The sequence below is a fragment of the Chaetura pelagica genome, unplaced genomic scaffold, assembly GCF_000747805.2.
Source record: "Chaetura pelagica isolate M959 unplaced genomic scaffold, ChaPel_1.0 scaffold233, whole genome shotgun sequence".
Taxonomy (NCBI): Eukaryota; Metazoa; Chordata; class Aves; order Apodiformes; family Apodidae; genus Chaetura; species Chaetura pelagica.
The window spans coordinates 222,969-224,227 of NW_009952708.1; the positions used below are offsets into that span (position 1 = coordinate 222,969).

General features: G+C 63.1%; 1 protein-coding gene across 1 annotated transcript in view; it reads left to right on the forward strand.

Moving 5' to 3' along the window:
• LOC104385791 (creatine kinase U-type, mitochondrial-like) overlaps nucleotides 1-1,259 on the forward strand; it is a 10,078-nt gene that overhangs the window by 6,426 nt on the left and 2,393 nt on the right. Inside the window, 3 exon segments of the mRNA XM_009994287.1 lie at nucleotides 302-397; nucleotides 492-713; nucleotides 1,236-1,258. Coding sequence (XP_009992589.1) covers nucleotides 302-397; nucleotides 492-713; nucleotides 1,236-1,258 — 341 coding nt within the window.

Consider the following 1,259-nt stretch of genomic DNA (forward strand, 5'->3'; position numbering starts at 1 on the left):
CTCCTCCTGCCCAGCCCTTGGCCAGCCCCAGCATGTCCCTGGGGTACACAGAGCTTCTTCAGAGCTGCTGTTCCTAGAGTCCTGCCACCTCCTCCTCCTCCTTGCCCCTGGGCCCCACTTGCCTGGGCAGCCTTGGCCCCTTGGATTGCCACTGTGTTGCAGGACATGCTGTCACCCCCAGCCACCCTTGGTGCCCTGCTGACATGTGCCCCACACTGGCAGCAGGACTGCCCCAAGCTCATGGCTGGGCTTTGTGCCATGCTGGGTCTGCTGTGCTGCACATCATCCCACTTGTTTCCAGGTGTTTGCAGACCTGTTTGACCCCGTGATTCAGGATCGGCACAACGGGTACAACCCCCGCACCATGAAGCACCCCACGGACCTGGATGCCAGCAAGGTGTGTGAGCTCGGGGACCTCTGAGCCTCAGGGGACAGGGCCCCTGCCAGCACCAGTGCCACCCTGAGCTCCCCATGGCACGTCTCTTTTGCAGATTAAGTCTGGCCAGTTTGATGAGCGCTACGTGCTCTCGTCCCGGGTCCGGACCGGGCGCAGCATCCGCGGGCTGAGCCTGCCACCCGCCTGCACCCGCGCTGAGCGGCGGGAGGTGGAGAAGGTGACGGTGGAAGCGCTGAACGGCCTGACTGGAGACCTGGCCGGCCCGTACTACCGCCTCAGTGAGATGACGGAGAAGGAGCAGCAGCAGCTCATTGACGTGAGTGGGTGCAGCTCCTGGCCAGCCACCCTAGAAGCCACGGAGCAAGACCCCTTCCCCAGCATTCCCTCTCCAGGAGGCTGCATCCTCCTTTCCCAGCCTCCTTTCCTGCAAGACCAGGACCCCCTTCAGTGACACTGCCCCACGGTGTGGAGGATGCTCACAGTGCTGCTCAGCCTTCCCAAGCCAGGGGAGGAAGGAGCTCACTGGACACAGCCCCAGCAACTCAGTCCTCATGGCTCTTGCCCCATGTCCCTGCCTGTGCCCAGGGGAAGGCAAGCAGTGGCACACAGCTGGTGCCCCACCAGCCACTGGCATGGGGTGGGCTGTGCACCAGCAGCCTTCTGCCTCCCTGGCCAGGAAGGAAGGACTCCAGCCCATATGTGGGGACAGCAGGGAAGCTTGCCCTGCTTGAGACAGCCACAGTGCATCACCTGTATGGCGGGCTGGGATGGGTGAGACAGGGTGTCCTGGTACCAGCCATGCAGTCCTTGTGAGCACACACTCTCTGCCTTCCTCCAGGACCACTTCCTCTTCGACAAGCCA